Raw genomic sequence first — 17,316 nt, 5'->3', positions numbered from 1 at the left:
CTTTGCCTTCTGCAGGAGACTTTTTTTTTTTTTTAGGGGAATAGCATTGTGAAATTAACGTGGTGATTAATAAGCAAAGCAAGCCCACAGTGTCATGTACCGACTACCAGTGCTTACTTGTGAAAGGAAGAGTCTAAATTCATTTCCAAAAATGCCATGAACAGCTCATCTGGGCCTTTACCACTTGCCCTCTGCCCTCTTTACAAGTTATAAGCCACTTTGTGTATTTGCCTCAGAGAACAATCAGGCCCCACCCTGGCGATTCTCCGACGATTAACTAATTGGAACGTTTGCCAATAAGGCAGGCAGGCAGGCTTCCTCCAGAAGCTCAGTCTTTCTCAGAGCATCGGCTGTTTATGTGTCAAGGTGCTCCTGAGGCCCTAAGACAACCCAAATAAAGAGAATTTTCATAAAACTTGGTTGAAAGGCACTTTCTTTTACTGCAGTGTCTTATATTTGAGGTAAGGGCCGAGTGAGGCGAGAAGGTTGAATCAAGGATAATGACCTGGAGCTGTAGGGTTAGGAGAGTTGCATGATTTTTTGGAGGAAAGCAGGATACTCGTGTTGAAATGCATTTCCACAGGAAGATATGCATAGATCAGAATATCACAACCCCATACAATCCAACAGTTTGATTCGGTGAATGTTTATGGAATTCACCAAGGCAGAGTGCTTAATTTAGGATCCGGGACCATTGATGACATTCAGTTTTTTGTTTTTTTTTTTTTTAATTTAAATTCAGTTAGCCAACACACAGTACCTCAGCAGTTTCAGATGTAGAGTTCAGTTATTTATCAGTTTCAAACAACACCCAGTGCTCACCACATCACGTGCCCTCCTTAATACCCATCACCCAGTTACCCCATCCCCCTACCTGCCTCCCCCACAGAGACCCTGTTTGCTTCCTACAGCTAAGGGTCCCTCATGGTTTGTCTCCCTCTCTGGTGACTTCCCTTTCAGTTTTTCCCTCCCTTCTTCTATGATCCTCTGTGCCATTTCTTATATTCCATGTAACCGTAACCATGTAATTATCCTTCTCTGATTGACTCACTTCATTCAGCCTAAAACCCTCTAGTTCCATCCGTGTCGATGTAAATGGTAAGATCTCATCCTTTTTGATGGGTGAATAATAATTAGGATGTTTTTTAAAAATACATACTCCTGGGACCAACTCCAGACCTATTGAAATAATCTCCCAGGGGAGAAGCTGGACTTCTGCCTTTAAGTAGACTTTCTGGGTGAATCTTAATCTTTCTTCTTCTTCTTCTTCTTCTTCTTCTTCTTCTTCTTCTTCTTCTTCTTCTTCTTCTTCTTCTTCTTCTTCTTTCTTCTTCTTCTTCCTTCTTCTTCTTCTTTCTTCTTCTTCTTCTTCTTCTTCTTCTTCTTCTTCTTCTTCTTCTTCTTCTTCTTCTTCTTCTTCTTCTTTCTTCTTCTTCTCCTTCTCCTCCTTCTCCTTCTTCTTCTTCAAGAAAGAGGGGTAAAGAGAGAGCTGGGTGGGCAGGGAAGGGGGAGAGGGAGAGAATCCTAAGTGAGCTCCATGCCCAGGGTAGAGCCCAAGATGGGGCTTGATCTCACAACCCTGGATTGTGTCCTGAGCCGACATCAAAGGTTGGATGCTCAACTGCCTGAGCCATTTCTGGGTGATTCTTAAGCACACTCAAGTTTAAAGACACCAGAGACCTTTGTCAGTTTTATTCATTGATGTATCCGAGTGCCTAGAACAGCAATTGACACAGCTTAATAAATACCTGTTGAATGAATGAAGGCCTTAAGCGTTTGAGGCACTTGGAGGCTCCAATTATGGTCATCTTCCGTACCATCTAATCCACAATGCTGTCACAGAGCAAGTATAATGTCACACTCCACAAGGGATCTTCCTAGCTAGGCTGTGGGGCAGGGAAAGCTCTCCCATCCCTGCTCAACAGCGTCAGCAAATTCTCTCCGCCTTAAAAGGTGCCTCGATAGGTGCCACCCTGCCTATATTTAACTGCAAAAGCTGTAACAGAGACCAGCCTCATAACTTCGCATCCGTAAAAAACAAAAATGGGAAGAAAAAGGGAATAAAAACAATTATGACATAAGTAGGACCCCAGACCCAGCATGTGAGTAAGTCTCTCTCCATTCATCTCCCCTAACTGAAGCTAGGCAAACTTCTAAAAGCCATAGTCTTATTTGTAAGCAGAACAGCCAAGGAATCAAGTTTCCTTCCTAATCATTCAAACCACAGGAAAGAGAAGACAGGGGAAATGTAATCTTGCGTTTGTATATACAAAGTGCTAAGACTATATTTAATGATTTATTAAGGAACCACTGCATCTTTAGCAGGTAGGTGGATAAAGAAATTGGGACATCTATACAACAGAACATTACTCAGCAATAAAAACTATTGCTACACACACCGCATGAATCTCAAATGCATTATGCAAATGGAAAAGAGCTAACCTCAAAAGATTATGTACTATATGATATTCTTTACAGGACTCTCAGGAAAAGGCAAGACTATAGGGAGGAGGCAGGGAACAGTGGTTGCCCGATTACGGTTAGGAGTGGGGGGCGAGTTTAACTACAAAAGGACAGCACAGGGATGCCTGGGTGGCTCAGTGGTTGAGCGTCTGGCTTTGGCCCAGGGCGTGATCCTGGGGTCCGGGGATCAAGTCCCATGTCAGGCTCCCTGCGAGGAGCCTGCTTCTCCCTGTCTGTGTCTCTGCCTCTCTCTGTGTGTCTCTCATGAATAAATAAATAAATATATCTTTTAAAGAAAAACAACAAAAGGACAGCACAAGGGATTTTTTGGGGTGATGGAACCATTCTGTATCCTGACTGTCCACCTGACTGTGGTGGTAATTACAGGAATCTATGCATGTATTAAAACCCGTGGAACTGTACACCAAACAAAGTTAATTTACTGTATATAAACTGTATTTTAAAAAAAAACCCATTGCACAAACAGCATACACTCATTAGGTCTCTGAGACACTTCTCCTTCCCTGGATCAGTTTATCCAGGTGGGAAACATGAACAACTGGTCTTGGAGTATATATGACAGTGAGGGAACACTGCTATACCCTATGCGCTTTATACCAAGCGCATCAGATCTGGTGCCAAATTCATCATTTTATCCACTGGAAACCATTTTGTAGAAAATTCCTTTATTATAGTGCAAATAACTTTCAGCAGTGACATAATAATGTTAAGAACACATTTAGCAACATTTTACACCACGCAGTAAATAAGAAAGTGTTTCTTTGAAAATATGTCATCATAAGAACATTATTTCTATATTAATGCCGGAAAATGTGAAGGCTGTTTCTCTCAAGGCAACAGGGCTCCCTCCCTCTTTTTGGATATTTTCTTTTTAATAGAAACGAAGGGATTTGCCATTTTAACAAGTCACTATCATTTCCAAGAGTCATTTTCTTAGGGGGCTCTGAACTGAGGTTGGCAAGATTTGAAATGGAGTATCAGATTTTAAAAAAATAATAACTTTAAGACAATTCTGGGACAGCCCAGAAAGTAGAAGTCACTTCTATTAATTTTTAAGTAGATATATACATTCACTCCAATTTTGATGCAGAAGTGGACAGATTGTCTAAAGCCTGACTTTCATTCCCCCAGAGCTTGATTGTTATTTATACTCCTTGGTTTTGGTCATATTGCAAAATTAGGGCTCTGGACAGAAATAACTCCTTACATACCCAAACGCTTTCCCGTGAAGCTTAAAATTGCACTTTCCACCCTGAATTCCCACCTTAGACCTCACATGCCAATGAGAGTCAAGAACACAGTCTCCAGTTAATGATTAACACAGCCCCCCTGCTAATGTGGCTCTACCTGGATCAAACCATCCCATCCGTTAGATTAATTCCAGTGGGCTTACCCAAGAGGTTCTCACCAGCCTCCCAGAGAAAGGAAGGGTTAACAGTGTCTCTTTACACTAAGCTGCCTAAGGGCTTGGCGGCTAAGCAGGTAGCTGATGGGTAGAGAGAACAGTGTCACTTCCAATCAGCCACAAGCCTAGCTCCTCTGGTTTCTGCTGAATTATGCAGTTGCATGGGGATGGGCAGCCACTCAGAGGAAACCTCCCCATGGGGGTCTTCCACCAAACCCCTACAAATATAGTTCAGGGTGCCCTTGAAGGTCTGCACGAACACTCCTCAAAATCTAGTGGCTTTCTAAGTCACGAGAAGTTAATCCCAGGCTTGAAAATACTTGAAGCCACAGAACAGCCCTCTTGGCTGAATATGGCTGATTAAGTCAGCTAGTACATAGAGCTTTTCAAGGCTCAGCCCATCTTGTTGGATAAAGTATCTCCTTATGTAACACAATTGAACTGTGCTAAGTAGTTCCAAAGTTGAGAAGAACCCAAATATATCACCTATAAAAAAATTCACAATTTTCGTTTGCTTTTTCTTAGACTTTGGTACTGAAACACTGTCTACATTCTCGACACGTGAAAATGACGTGGCCACTTCCGTGCCTCTGCATGTTGTGTAAAAAAACTCAAAAGCAAAGCAGGACAAGGACATGTCATAACATGATGCAGTATGCTGTACAAACAAAACCTAAATTATATATAAATATATCCCCCACCCCAGCACCCCTCTGTCCCCTCCCTACTACCTGACCAAAGCAATGCCAAGGGTCCTTCTCTCCAGGGCCAGTGCAGTTTGTGGAGTCCAGCACCCAGGACTCCACATCCCTTGTCGCCGGAAGGTGACATTCACAGGACTGCAGGCTCCTCCTGGAGATGCCCTGTGGTGGGATCAGCTCCACAAGCACAGGGAAACAAACTCTTACAGCTTAATTTGACATTCACACTACTGGCTGGGCTCAAGAGATGTGGAGTTCTGGGAGTTAACCTTCCAGATAAACTAACTGGATCATTTCCTAATCTGCATCTCCCCCTTATCCTAATGTCTCAGCACAGCTAACACAGTAGGAAGCATCCTCTCCTCTGAAGCTCCAAAGGCATTGCTTAGGGATATTGGTGAGGGTCACATAATAAAACTAACACAATGAGCTAACAGCTTAAGTTGATATAAATTATTTCCAAGTAAGTTATTTGGGGCCATTTGCTTCTGCTTTACACTGCATTCCAGAGTCATTTTCATAGCATACTTTGAAAAGTTTATGTAATAGTTATTTTAAAAATTGTCTATGCAATCACCTCTTACATGTTTTCAATTAGCTTAATAACAACTTAAAGAGCTGTTATAAAGACCTAGGGAAAAGTAATTAGTCTTAAGGAAACCAATACTGTGCCAATTCACAGGAAGGAGAAAAAGTGATATCAATAGAATTTATGTAATCGTCAATTACCTGAAAAGCAGTTTTCTCGAACGGTTGCAAAGTTTTCCCAAAAGCACTTACAGCAATTTGTATCAAGAGATCCTAAGTTTAGGGGTACGGAAGATACAATTCTTTTATGATTATAATATGTAATTTTCCCCTTCGGACCCAAGATATCTGTACATTCAAAAGTTCATAACTTGCTGTTTTTGAGACATTAATCATTCTCTAATACATACACTGAGTATAAATAAATAACTACGAGAAAGCTTTAAAAATCTGAATTGACGTTATGCTGGGCAAAAACAAACAAACAAAAAAAACAAAAAAAAAAAAACAAGAAAAAAACCAAAAGAACAAAACCAACCAAATCTTGAACAACCTACATTCTATGTAAATACCCTGACTAAAATGTTGGTTGTGCTACACACTCCCACTTCAGTGCAGAAACGAGTTGATTTCGGTGTACCGTCTTTGTTGGTGGTGGTGTTTTAAGTCTTTAGCACTTTTGTTTCTAAGTATCACCTTGCTTTGAAAAGATGAATAACTTGCTACCAAATCACAAATGATCACAAATCCATGTCAGTTTAGTCTGAATAAAATCCAGCATAAATGTATTACTTTGTTCTGGAAATAATGGCTCGGTGTCTTTGTTCTGACAGCTTCCTAAGGGCAAACCACAGTTTGAGGTTGTCATTTTGGGTTTAAACTGCACAGAAGGAAGAGACAGTGAAGCTTGCCTTTTGTTTTTTTTTTCAGTGTCCAGATCTTGCTAGGACACTCCTTCCAGACCAACAGTCCGAGAGTTGTGGCACCTGATCCTATTTGAAATAGAGGTGGTTTAGACAGTATCAGCCAAGCTTAGTGATCTGGAGGTCCCCATTTATCTTTATGGTGTCGATTGCAGATAACGTTTGAATGCGGTGGTAAAAATCAAAAAGTTGGTGTCCATCCACAAACACTCTGAAACGGGGGTGCTCACAAAGAATTTCCACCTGGAAGAAACAAAATCATAATCTCATTTCACAATTTCCATGAACCCTGCTTGGGGAAAACAAACCAACAATACTTTGTTTTAGAGAAAGGCAACATCTTCAGGGGCTCTCAAACACGGGAGTCATACGGAAGGCCGGTTGCGACACAGACGGCTGGATCCCACCCCCCAAATTTTCGATTCAGTAGGTCTAGGGTAAGATCTAAGAATCCGCATTTCCATCAGGTTCCAACATGTTGCTGATGCTGCTGGAATGAGGGACACACTTTGTGAACCCCTGCTCTACACTCTTCAATATCCTTTGAAGAATTCATTTGTTCATGCTTGAACACTTCTCCCTTCTCCGCGTACTCTGGAAAGTGATGTGAAGCAGCACAGATTTGGTTATATGGCATTTAGGGTCGTCCCCTGAACCATTTGGTGCCACCCTCAGAGGAGACCCTCACAAACGTAAACTGGCACCCACTTGGTGGCATGTAATAACAGTCTAGGCAGTCAAACATGGTAAACACTGAAGCAGAGAAAAGGTTACACAGTAATTACCACTGGCGCAAGGACGTATAATTAACAAGGCTTTGTTAGGCCAAACAGAAATGCTGATTCCATAGGGTAAAAGCTTTTTCTTCCTCTTTTCCTTAAATAATTCAGCATAGATTTTTTTTTAATTTTTTTTTAAAGATTTTATTTATTCATGAGAGAGAGAGAGAGAGAGAGCAAGCACGCGGCAGAGACACAGGCAGAGGGAGAAGCAGGCTCCATGCAGGGAGCCTGATGCGGGACTCGATCCGGGGTCTCCAGGATCATGCCCTGTACTGAAGGCAGGTGTTAAACCACTGAGCCACCCAGGGATCCCCAATTCACCATAGATTTTAATCATTGGTTTTGTGCTATGTATTTATTAAAAGCATTGGTGGCCACCACGTAAGAAGAGCTTCATATGCGGTATTAGTCATATTTAATTCGTATTATTACTAAAATTATATCACCAAGAAGGGCTGATTTCATTTCAATTTGGTTGTTGGGGAGCATTATATTCCTCTCGGAAGACGGAAGCTCTGGTTACTCATACTCATGAGCGACGCATTAAGATTCATCATTAAGAAACTGTCACAGTCAAAAATAAATAAATAAAAGAAAGAAAGAAACTGTCAGAGTCAAGAGGAGTCTAAGGGGCCATTACTATTCTAGAGAAGGGGGAGGGGACTATGACGAGACTATGACAAGACTATGATGAGAAGGGCAGCAATCTCAATTCTATCACTGACGTCAAAGTCATGGATTCTTATTCCCCCACCAGATGGTAAGATGAGAAGAAAAATGATTACTTCTTTGTAAGGCCCCCGTAAATTTCTAGATGAAGAGCAACAACGGGTTAAGGGTCGCTGTGCTTTATTAGACGCATATGCGACATGGAGCTTTTAACCGAGCTGTGATCATTGTGACATATGTTAACAAGGTGTAATACAGGCTTCATCACCAGGCCCAACATTTCAGTAAATCCTTTCCTAACACATTACCCACATTATTTGCATCTCTTACTCGGCATTTGTCCTTCATAGAGAAAGATGCTAATATTGATCGGTTGGATAGGAAGTTTGGCTTATGCTTCCTGCCCACTAGATGGTGGAGAGCCAAGTTATACCCATCCAGGCCCAAGGGAAGGAATTTGTCAGCCACACAGCCTGTGACAGTAAAACAGACCGAGGTTACTTAACCCAGAGGGAGAAACAAGGACCAGACCTCATTGGCAAAAGTAACAAGAGAAAATGAAAAGATTATTACTGTTATTCTTTAAAAAAGTCACAACTCATAAGGTCTAGAACTCCTTAAAGGTTGAAAAAAAGTGAGGAAAATTCTAGCACTTGTTATTATTTATTAATCAGTTGGGATATTTTGGGACAGGTACAGATTATGTGCCTGGTACTAGGTTGAGTACTACATGGAAAAGTATTTATTCTTAACAATCTGAACCCGGGTTTATTATTTAACTGTATTGGCTAAACAGAGCCAAGAGCTACTATGACATTAGTTTCTATCAGCAAACAGGACTCTTGATCTTGTTTCTTTTTTTCACCATCAGGTGACAAATTTCCTAGACATGCAAAAATTCTGGCTGCTTAAAGCTTTCTTGGCAATCGCAGGAGGAACAGAGCATCATCACCCTGCCAGCGGTTAGAGTTGAAGCACTCGAGGTACTTACCCTGAATGGCTGGTCTGGGATGAATGGAAAGTAAGGGATTGCAGACTGTTCTTCACCTCTTTCGCCAGATATACAAGAATTTCTGAGTAACTGCCGGTCTGTGAACACAGCTTTGAGTTCAATGGCCACATCGGCGGGAGGGTCTTCTGAGTCACCACAGGTCAGGCTGATCGCGAAGCTGAAAAGAAAATCATCTCATTTATTCTGAGTCCACTATCAGCAACCCAGGCTCCCAGAGTTCCTCCTCCTTCTTGGGGTTTGTCTGCTTTGAATGGGCCACTATTCTTTACACAGCAGATTAGACTATGCATGGAGAAAGAGGATTACAATCAAGCCGGGGATTTTAATACCTAAAGGAGGCTCTGGTAAAAACTTTGGTGGAGTTGAACATGGCTAACATTACGGATTTCAGAAAGCCAAAACCACCGACACACGTGTGTCTTAACCCATTTCAGATTTCTCAAAACACAGCCCCAGAAACTGACCAGGGGAAATAATATCTTGTAATGTTTGCTGGTCATTTGTACTGATAGATCTCGCTCCAAGTACCATGTTTAAAAACCCTTAAGAAAAAACTGGCCTCTCTAAGGGTCAAAGAGAAAATGATGTGGGCCTATATTTATCATCTCTGATATAAATAGCTGTCTGGAGAAATGATGGCTGGGGTTCATACACATTCTTTTCATGGGAACATGGTACTTTCTTGGCACTTCCAACTAGCAACACTGGCCACAGGGACAGGAGGAGGAGGAACAGCAATAAGCCACAACAAGAGTGGGCAGGGCCTTGTAACTGCCAGATAATAAGCCTTGGGGTGACAAGGACCGTCTTACCTCTCTGGGTTGAGGTCTACGATGCCCATCACCAACACCTTCTTGCCCGGTCTCATGCCACCTTTAATGTGACCACAAAATGGAACTATCTGAAAAGGATGACAGGAGACACAGGACGTTTACAGCCTGTCCAGCAAGAACTAAGTCCTCAGATCCCCAGGACCTGACCCGCTAGAAAATGCAATTAGAAAGGAAAAGCGGGCAGGCGGAGGAGAGCACAGAACTCAATCACTTACCAGTCGTGGGAAGTACACGTCGGCTTGAACTGGAGAGCCCAAGGAGTTGTTTAAATGCCCATCATCTAGTTTCTAAAAATAGAAGCACACAGATTGGCTTTCCAAAGGCTCTAGTTTTTTTTTTTGGGGGGGGGGGGTCGGGAGGAGCAGGGGAGGGAGTGGAGCAGCACCTATACGAATCCGGCTGAATCCAGCAGCCTGCACAGGACACAGGCAGCGTCTGCAGAAGCCGCCACCTCCCAGCCCCGGGACGAACCCCGTCCTGTCCCCCGAGGCCGGTGGCCGAGCTTCTGCAGCTCCCCAGCCCTGCGGATCTAGACCAAGCTCCAGGTGGAGGCGCGCCGGGCGGGGAGCGGGGAGGCCAGGCCCCTCCTCGACCGCAGACGCGCCCAGGCCGGGCCTGCAGGACGCCGCGGGGGTGCCCGGCAGCGCTCAACTTCCTCGGGGGCCCCCCCACCCCCGGCCCCAGCCGCTTCCCGCGGGGAATCCCCGGGACGCCGGCCGCGGGGCGCGCGCCCCGGGCACACTCACTCACACTCGCGCACACGCACACGCACACGTGCCCCGGGCACACACCTGGCCGCCGGCTCGCCCCCCCCGCGCTCCCTCCGCTGCACCCCGGGCGCCCCGCCTGCAGCCCCCCGCCCCCCGCCAACAGGTCCCCGGCGCCTTCCCACGCGGGGGCGCCGGGCTGGGCCGCGGCCTCTCGGGCTCAGCCCGGCGGGCGGGCGGGCGGCGGGCCCCGGCTGCACCCCTGCCCCGCGCTCACCCCCGCCGCATCGCTGTCGGCCACCGAGCCCGCCATCTTCCTGCACCGCGACGCCCGGGGGTGCGCGGCTGGCGGCGGCGGCGGCGGGGACGTGGGACGCGGCGCGCGGGCGGGATCCCGGGGCGGTGCTGCGCCGCGCGGGGGCGCGGGTCCGAGGCTGGCGGGGCGCGCACACACACGGGGGCGCGCGCGCACGCCTGGGGCCCGGCGCCGGCCGGCGGGCAGGGAGGGCCGGGGGAGGGGAGCGGGTGCGGGGGTGCAGGGGAGGTGCAGGGGGGTGCAGGGGAGGTGCAGGGGGGTGCAGGGGTGCAGGGGAGGTGAAGGGGGTGCAGGGGAGGTGCGGGGGGTGCAGGGGTGCAGGGGTGCAGGGGAGGTGCCGGGGGGGGCGCTCTCGCGGGGTCGCAGGTGGCCGCCGCTGCCCGGGCCGGGCTCCGAGTCGCGGCCGCTTCCTTCCTCGGGTGCTGCTGTCGCCTCCCGAGGGGGGAAGGTGGCGCGGGCCGCGTCGCGCTGGCCCAGGGAGGCATTTAAAGGGAACAGGGCGGGGACCCGGCCGGGCCGCCGCGGCTCGCTCGGCCGGCCCTGCCCCTCGGCCGCCGGGAGGTGGCGGCGGGCGGGGGGGAGGGGCGGCCCCGCGCCGTCGGGGTGCGGCGGGGCGGGGGCCCGGGGCTGCGCGGTGGCAGGTGCCGTGACCCCTTCGCCCCCCCGCAGCCGGCCCCTGGTGGGGGGGGGGGGCTGCCGGAGCGCCGGGTGCCTTTCAGAAAAAGTCCAGCCCCGCGGAGGAGAAGATCCTCTGGGCCTTCTAGGGCGGAAAGCTAATGACAGGACTCCAGGCTTGTGGAAATAAATATTTGGCCCGAAAGCAGGAGGCCGAGAGGACTCGTGGTAGGGACTTTTTCAAATGCCAGGGGGCTAGGGGGCCTGGCCCTGTCCCCCGAGTGGAACCGCCCAAGCGCATCCCTAGCGCTGCCCCCAGCCCCTGACACTTGCTGGGTGTGAGGTCATTAGTTTCTCACTGGAAAACTCCTTGTATCGTTTGTGGAGTAATTCCTGGGGTGCACCCCTTTTATTCCAAGGCACGAATTCCTCTTTGGCCTTTCGGCACTAGGATGATTATGTAACTTCTCAGATAAAGCTGTATCAACATACCCTCTGTTAAGTGACATCTTGGCTTAAACATTCCATTGTGTGAATCACCAGGGTGTTTTACACTAATAAGCAGGGAGCATGTGAGGCGGTCCCAGAGGAGCCCTCGGAGGCTCCCTTCCAGCCAGTGCTGCGGGCTGTGTGGCCTGGAACATCACTGCGGCTTTTGTGTCTTTTGCCCTCCCTTTATGGACCAGAGCTAATCGTGGTCATCTCAGTCCAGGAGGGATGATTACCTGCACACGTCTGTATGCACACGCCCGCTCCTTTGTGTGCTCTGAATTAGAGACCCAAGTGCAACACAGTTGTGGTTCACAGTTTTGATCTTGCTTACGCGTCTTAGCTCAAAATCACACACCTTAGTGGTTGTTTAAAATAGTAGGCAGTTACAGGAAACTATTGACATTTTGAAAGCACATTGGGATACATCTCAGTTTCTGAGAGTCTCTGGTATGGGGGAAAAAACCATCGACGTAATTTTTCGTCATTAGGTAAGCGTGGCACAATTACATCTCGGTGGTTAAAGAAACTGTGCCCTGGGTTCAAATCTTGACTCTACAATTTACTAGCTGAGTGATCTTGGACAAGTTTCTAAGCTTCTCTGTGCCTTAATTTCTTCATCTGTGAACCAGAGATGACAGTGATGAGGATACTGGCGTCTTTGTGGGAAGATTAAGTAAATGGGTTCTTTTTTTTTTTTAAGATTTTATTTATTTATTCATGAGAGACACAGAGAGAGAGGGAGGCAGACCCAGGCAGAGGGAGAAGCAGGCTCCATGCAAGGAGCCCGATGCAGGACTCGATTCCAGGACCCCAGGATCAGGTCCCAAGCCAAAGGCAGGCATTCAACTGCTGAGCCACCCAAGCGTCCCAAGTCAATGGGTTCTTGTACCTTCCTTAGAATAGTATCTGGCACATAGTAGCTTTACCCTGCAAAAATACTCAGTGCCTGCCATGTACCAGGCACTGAAGATCCAGCAGGGATTTTTTTTTTTTTGTCCATCTTCTAGTGAGGAAAGGCAGTCAGTAAACAAATAAATATATGTCAGATAGTAAAAATGTTAGAAACAATAGGAAAGAAAGTGAGGTGGGCGAGACATAGGACATGAAGTGATGTTATTTACAGAGGGGTCGTCAGGGAAGCCACTTCTAGTAAAGTAGGTTTGAGAAGACCCCCGAGAAAGGGAGGGAGGGAGGAAGACTTTTGGAAGAAGAGGTTTCTGGTGGAGGGAACTGCAAGGGAAAGGTCTCATGTGAAGTATGTGAAGAGTGTTGGGTGCTTTGACAGAAAAGAAAAATAATTAGGCCACACAGACCATGGGAGGATGACCGGCTTTTACTTGAGAGAGGTGGGAAGACGTTGGAAGTTTCTGAGCAAAAGAGGGACATTTGTAGATGCATCTCTTGTAGATGCCTCCTTCTGGCTGGAGTTGCCTTTGTGGGGAGGGTAGTGCCCAGGAGGGAGGGTAGAGGCAGGACTCCGGCACCAGGCCGGCAGGACATAAAGGCAGCTGAGACACAGTGAAGTGATAAAGATGTGAGAAGCCACAGGCCTTTGGTAAGTCCCAGCTGTTATCATTAGGCAGCTTGGAGAATTCCTATCGACTTCTGAGCCTATTTCCTCACCTGCAAAATTAAGGGGTTGGGGCTCATTCGTCATTCCTCCTTCGCTCTTAGAAAGTTCTTCTGGTTCCTGAAAAGCTGAATAAATACCATCCGAATTTGGATGAGATTCCAGAGTAAGTGCTGCTGAATGAAAGCAATCTTGGGTTGAGTCTTGGCTTGATAAGTGATTTTATAGGGTAAAGAATAATCCTTTGATTTGTTTTGTAAGTGGAGTTGGAGCTATTTGGATTGCTTGAGATGTGTTTCTTACATTTTGGGAATTTAAAGAATAGGAAGGTACTGAACCATCTTAGAATACTTGTAACATGAAAAATTGCCTTTTATTCCAAAAATGCTTGATTCATTCTCAGTCTACAGGATGACTCATTTTAAATATGAAGAGGAAGGAGAAAGCCTAAATGAATTTTTTATTACGATCAAAGCTGAGCAGAGTCAAACTACTTTTTACAGGGAAAAGCTACTAGCAAATTAATGAATTAGAGAGCATTAATTTATTGTTATTTTTAGTTGTGTAAGTGAAGGATAGGCAGACAGCCCTGCGCTTGGATTTCAGGCATTTGTGTCTAAAACAACTTTAACCAAGACTGTGACCCTTTTATGAGATGCAGCAGTGAAATTTCAAGATGACCTGCATCCCTACTGGAAACCACTAAAAAGCCTAAAGAAGAGGGGAAGGCAGTCAAACAGATGGTTAACATCAAAAAAGAAGTATAAACAGGCCTTTGAAGATAGATTTTGCTAAATGATCTTTCCAGATGAAACCAGCAGATCGCTTCCTTTTTTCCTTCCCGTTTAATGTCTTTTATTCACATGTGTGCGTGGGGCATTTCTAATATTGGGAGGAGACTACAGCATTGATGTCAACTCAACAACTCTTTTATGGGTATTGTTTTGCTCTATGATACCATGGATCAAAGAGAGAGATTTGAAAAGGCCCAAGTCTTGTCTTCGAGGAGCTTACAGCCCGCCCTGGGAGCCGATGGCAGAAAGGTGCGGTTGGTAAGATAATAAAGGCCTCGGACCTGCAGCCTCAGCACCCAGGGGGGAGGCTCACGCTCACCTGGAGGATTGAGGCGCCTTTCTGGAGGGGATGGCAAATTTCTGACCAAATGTGTACAGCGGCTCCCATGGTCCCACAAAAGCACGTCGCAGCTCCATTTATGGCCCGAGCTCTAACTCCTCTCTTCCCTCTGCTGGGGCAACTACCGACCCCTGTCTCCGGAGGCTGCGCTGTGTCTCCTGCCCTGGTACAGGTGCACACGTGCCTTCTTCCCCTGCACTGGGCCTGCCCCATAGGCGTTCTGGGGGCCCCGGTGCCCTAAGGCCTGACTTTGACCGCTTGCCTGCGTGTGCACATACACCCTGACTGCAGCAGGGTTTCCTAACCTCAGCACTGTCGACATTTTAGGCTGAGAAATTCTTCGTTTGGCGGGGGGGGGGCGTGCTGTGCATTGTCGGATGTGGAGCACGAGATGCCAGTGGTGCCACCCCCCACTCCAAGCTGTGATGACCAGAAACGTCCTGACGTTGACAGATGCACCCCATGGGGTGCGGGTGGGGAGTGCAAAGTTGCCCCCGGTTCAGAACCTGTCATCTAGAAGGGGCTTTCAGATTTCCATCATTCATATTTTTATACACGATATGAAATTTATCCAATCTAATCTAGAGTAGAAACTTGCACGCCAGGAACACCTTCCTTTGGACTTGACAAGTCATCGCCTCCTGACACTACTAAGAGCGCTTGGCGAGTGGTTCTCCAAAGAAGGCCTGCGATGGGGGAGGCCCTCTGAGAGCCCCTGGAGATGCCACTCCCAGCTCCAAATGTCTCAGTAATATTGGGAAATTTGCATTCTGTTTTTATTATATTGCCGTGTCTATTTTTGATATAAACCTAATGTGCTTCCTACACCCTTAAACACAGTAAAATTGGAGCATCCCAAACGTTTACCTTGTTTTATCCCGTGGCTTCATGCCCTCCCCACCCCAGGCCCCAAAGGGTGGTTGCAGCCTATTTTGAGGAATAAGACACTGCACAGCTTTATAGGAGCGCCAGGCTTTCAACTCTCTGAACTCGTTTTTATCAGGCCAGTCTCTGCTCATGATAAATATGCACGTAAGGGGAAAAACATACAAAGTCAGTGTTCTTTTGTTTACCTAGTTAGGTAGGAGGGCAAACGTTTATCAAGCTATTTTTCTCTATTCCAATGCATGGTTAAAGTTCTTAATTATTGGAGGAACTGTGGTCGCCGTTATCAAATAATTATTTTAGACACATGCACATTGGTGTTGCCCCAAAGTAATTAGGGGACAGCCATAAAACTTGGCAGTTGATGGCAGCTCCTAACATTTCATTATTTTCGGTTTATTTATGAGGAAACCTAGAACCAGCCTCCTGCTCGTGTTTTAATTACTCAGCACAGGAAGGATTGATTTCCGAAAACCTCCCCACTGCAGAAGGTAATGATGAGCCCATTGCCCTGAGGAGCTCAGGGCCTCAGAGGTAGGCAGCTTCCCCCCGGGGATGTCACTGCAGGCCCTTTAGTGTGTCCCAGAGTCCCTGGAGTGTACCCTGTCCTGAGAGCTCACGTGGAAGCATTCTACGGAGGAAAACAGAGAACACTGCTTCCAGCGTTTGGACCTGGCAGCCTCAATGAAAGGTAATTAAAAAAATTTATTTATTTATTCATGAGAGACACAGAGAGAAAGAGAGGCAGAGACACAGGCAGAGGGAGAAGCAGGCTCCATCCAGGGAGCCTGACGTGGGACTGGATCCCAGGACCCCAGGATCACACCCTGGGCCAGAGGCAGCGCTAAACCCCTGAGCCACCCAGGGGTCCCCAATGAGAGGTCTTTTAAGCTGCTTCTTTCCAAGCATGACATTGGGCGTGTCCTGAGATCCCAGGGTGGCTCCTGCGCCTTCCCCCAGCCTCACCTTTGGGCCCTTCCAGGAGGCCGATCTGGTGTGAGTCAGTCTTTTCTTTTTCCAACAAAGAATGGGACAGGCCCCGGGCCTCAGTCACTTTCCTCATCACGTCTCACGTTTCTGTTTTCTTTCTTTCTTTCTTTTTTTTAATTTATTTTTTATTGGTGTTCAAATTTGCCAACATATAGAATAATACCCAGTGCTCATCCCATCAAGTGCCCCCCCCTCAGTGCCCGTCACCCAGTCACCCCACCCCCCGCCCACCTCCCTTTCCACCACCCCTTGTTCGTTTCCCAGAGTTAGGAGTCTCTCATGTCCTGTCTCCCTTTCTGATATTTCCCACTCATTTTCTCTCCTTTCCCCTTTATTCCCTTTCACTATTTTTTATATTCCCCAAATGAATGAGACCATATAATGTTTGTCCTTCTCCGATTGACTCATTTCACTCAGCATCACACCCTCCAGTTCCATCCACATCGAAGCAAATGGTGGGTATTGGTCGTTTCTAATGGCTGAGGAACATTCCATTGTATACACAGACCACAGCTTCTTTATCCATCATCTTTTGATGGACACCAAGGCTCCTTCCACAGTTTGACTATTGTGGACATTGTTGCTATGAACATCGGGGTGCAGGTGTCCCGGCGTTTCATTGCATCTGAATCTTTGGGGTAAATCCCTAACAGTGTAATTGCTGGGTCGTAGGGCAGGTCTATTTTTAACTCTTTGAGGAACCTCCACACGGTTTTCCAGAGTGGCTGTTTCTGTTCTCCTTCGCTGGTTGCCCTCCCTCTTAGGGCCTCTGCGATCTCACTTTCCTGTTGTCAGCTGCCATAAAGGGCCTCTCCTCTTTGTGGTTTCATGGAAACTCGGTGGCTCGGCCGGTGGGGGAGAGCGAGGGTCCGAGTCGAGTCCGCAGTCCCTGGGAGAGGCCACCCGGTGGGGAGGGAGCCTCAGGAGGCCTGCTGCCCGTGGTCTTCCAGTTTTTAGAGGAGATGTGTTTGGGTAACACGGACTTCTGGGTTTCTTAGAAGGTCAACTGCACGGAGTAGGGGGTCGACACAGCGCAGCACCAGCCAGGGGAGAAATTTCAACTTGGCATCCAAACTTGACCTAACCAAGAGATTCAGAGAAAACAGACTACATTTATCTATTCATTCTCTATTATTTACTTATTATTCTTTATCAAGCTAGGCTACATTTTGGTTGTCATTATGATGATTTTTGACTTTCAAAAAAAAAAAAAGAAGAAGAAAAACGATACACATGCTTGTGCTTACCATACTCAGCCTCATCTTTCGTG

General features: G+C 47.0%; 1 protein-coding gene across 1 annotated transcript; it reads right to left on the bottom strand.

Annotated features, from left to right (window-relative positions):
* Positions 1-3,132: 3,132 nt before the first annotated feature.
* Positions 3,133-10,549, bottom strand: LGALSL (galectin like). Its single transcript, XM_055329144.1, has 5 exons — positions 10,322-10,549; positions 9,553-9,624; positions 9,317-9,405; positions 8,484-8,661; positions 3,133-6,284 (listed from the first exon to the last, which is right to left on the bottom strand). The coding sequence occupies exons 1-5, from the start codon at positions 10,355-10,357 to the stop codon at positions 6,141-6,143; spliced, it is 519 nt and encodes a 172-aa protein (XP_055185119.1). The 5' UTR covers positions 10,358-10,549; the 3' UTR covers positions 3,133-6,140.
* Positions 10,550-17,316: the final 6,767 nt, after the last annotated feature.

The sequence above is a fragment of the Nyctereutes procyonoides genome, unplaced genomic scaffold, assembly GCF_905146905.1.
Source record: "Nyctereutes procyonoides isolate TBG_1078 unplaced genomic scaffold, NYPRO_anot_genome, whole genome shotgun sequence".
Taxonomy (NCBI): Eukaryota; Metazoa; Chordata; class Mammalia; order Carnivora; family Canidae; genus Nyctereutes; species Nyctereutes procyonoides.
The sequence above is the reverse complement of the archived record's forward strand: the minus strand, read 5'-3'. Positions and strand labels throughout refer to the sequence as shown.